Source organism: Camelina sativa, chromosome 14, assembly GCF_000633955.1.
Source record: "Camelina sativa cultivar DH55 chromosome 14, Cs, whole genome shotgun sequence".
Lineage (NCBI taxonomy): Eukaryota > Viridiplantae > Streptophyta > Magnoliopsida > Brassicales > Brassicaceae > Camelina > Camelina sativa.
This window is the reverse complement of record NC_025698.1, coordinates 7,506,765-7,508,123: the sequence shown is the minus strand read 5'-3', so window position 1 is coordinate 7,508,123 and position 1,359 is coordinate 7,506,765. Positions and strand designations below refer to the sequence as shown.

The window sequence follows — 1,359 nt, the reverse complement described above, 5'->3', positions numbered from 1 at the left end:
TTTTTTTTTTTTTTTTGTCAAGAAGAAATCTCTTGTTATATAAGCGAACTGCTAGGACACAATTGGCAGCAGAATATTTATGGTTTCCTCTTTGTCTTGCCCAAGAGATCCTTTTTTCTAGTTCATCCGTCTCTCGATCAAACTAAACCCTAATCTAGTTCCGATTTCCCCTCTTTTTTTTTATCCCCTGATTTTCCTAGGATCAAACCCTAATCGTTACAGCAACCTTGGCCGTCATACGCGAAATCTCTGAATTTTGAGGTGACATGTTCGAATCTCGTTTTGTTTTGTTTGTTTTGCTTAACCCTTTTTGCTTTTAGAGACGATAAAGTATAGCCCTTTGTAGCTGGTGGGTATTGGTGATTATAATTGGGATAATAGATGAACTTTGTTGATGTGATTAAGTTTGCTTATTTGGTTTCCCTGGGTTCTATTTGAGGTTGAAGTTTATGGCTTTGACTGGTAAAAGTGAGAATTTGGCTGATCATCACGAAATTCTTAGTGCTAATCTTAATCCCCTGTTCTGTGGTCATTGGTTTCCTGTTGATTTATGTTAATTGTCATGTTTTGGTTTTTTCTGTCTACTTATTATTGATACTTCGCTCTTCATGGCTTGTTAACAGAAGGAACCTTGATGGATAATAACAATTGGAGGCCTTCTCTTCCAAACGGAGAACCTGCCTTGGACACTGGTGACTGGAGAACTCAATTGCCACCTGATTCACGTCAGAAGATTGTCAACAAGATGTAAGTTTAATATATTTCATAGAGTTTACATCTCTGCAAAGCTTAATTCCTTGACCCATAGTTCTGTTTTTTACTTATTTACTTGGCACTCGCGCAGAATGGAAACACTAAAGAAGCACTTTCCATTTTCTGGACCAGAGGGAATCAACGAGCTCAGGAGAATTGCTGCCAGATTTGAGGAGAAAATTTTCAGCGGTGCTGTTAATCAGGTTATTAAACGTCCCTTGAACATATAGTTTTGTTTGGTTAGTAGTGTGGTAAATATGAAATAAGAACCTATCTTTTTGGTAGCCGTAAAGAAATCTATGTATACCTTCCTGATACTCTCTTTTTCTATCGGCTTTCAGACTGATTACCTTCGGAAAATATCCATGAAGATGCTAACTATGGAGACTAAATCGCAAAATGCAGCTGGTTCTTCCTCATCTATCCCTGCCGCTAATAATGGAACATCCATGGATTCGAGTAATCACAATTCTCACATAATGTATTGTTTTAGTCTGTTTTTCTGGTTTTATGGATAATTGTTCCTCTAACCTGGTGCTTTTTAAACTTTTCCTTGAACAGTACCCACCAATCAAGGTATCCTTCTTCCAGGATCGTTGCCAACCA

The 1,359-nt window shown here is 37.7% G+C and overlaps 1 protein-coding gene across 1 annotated transcript; it reads left to right on the top strand.

Annotated features, from left to right (window-relative positions):
* LOC104743324 (mediator of RNA polymerase II transcription subunit 15a-like) lies at window positions 58-1,355 on the top strand (the record flags this gene model as incomplete). Its single annotated transcript, XM_010464421.1, has 5 exons — window positions 58-261; window positions 624-747; window positions 845-956; window positions 1,095-1,212; window positions 1,315-1,355. Coding segments are annotated over exons 2-5 (384 nt in total), but the record flags the coding sequence as incomplete, so codon positions are not given.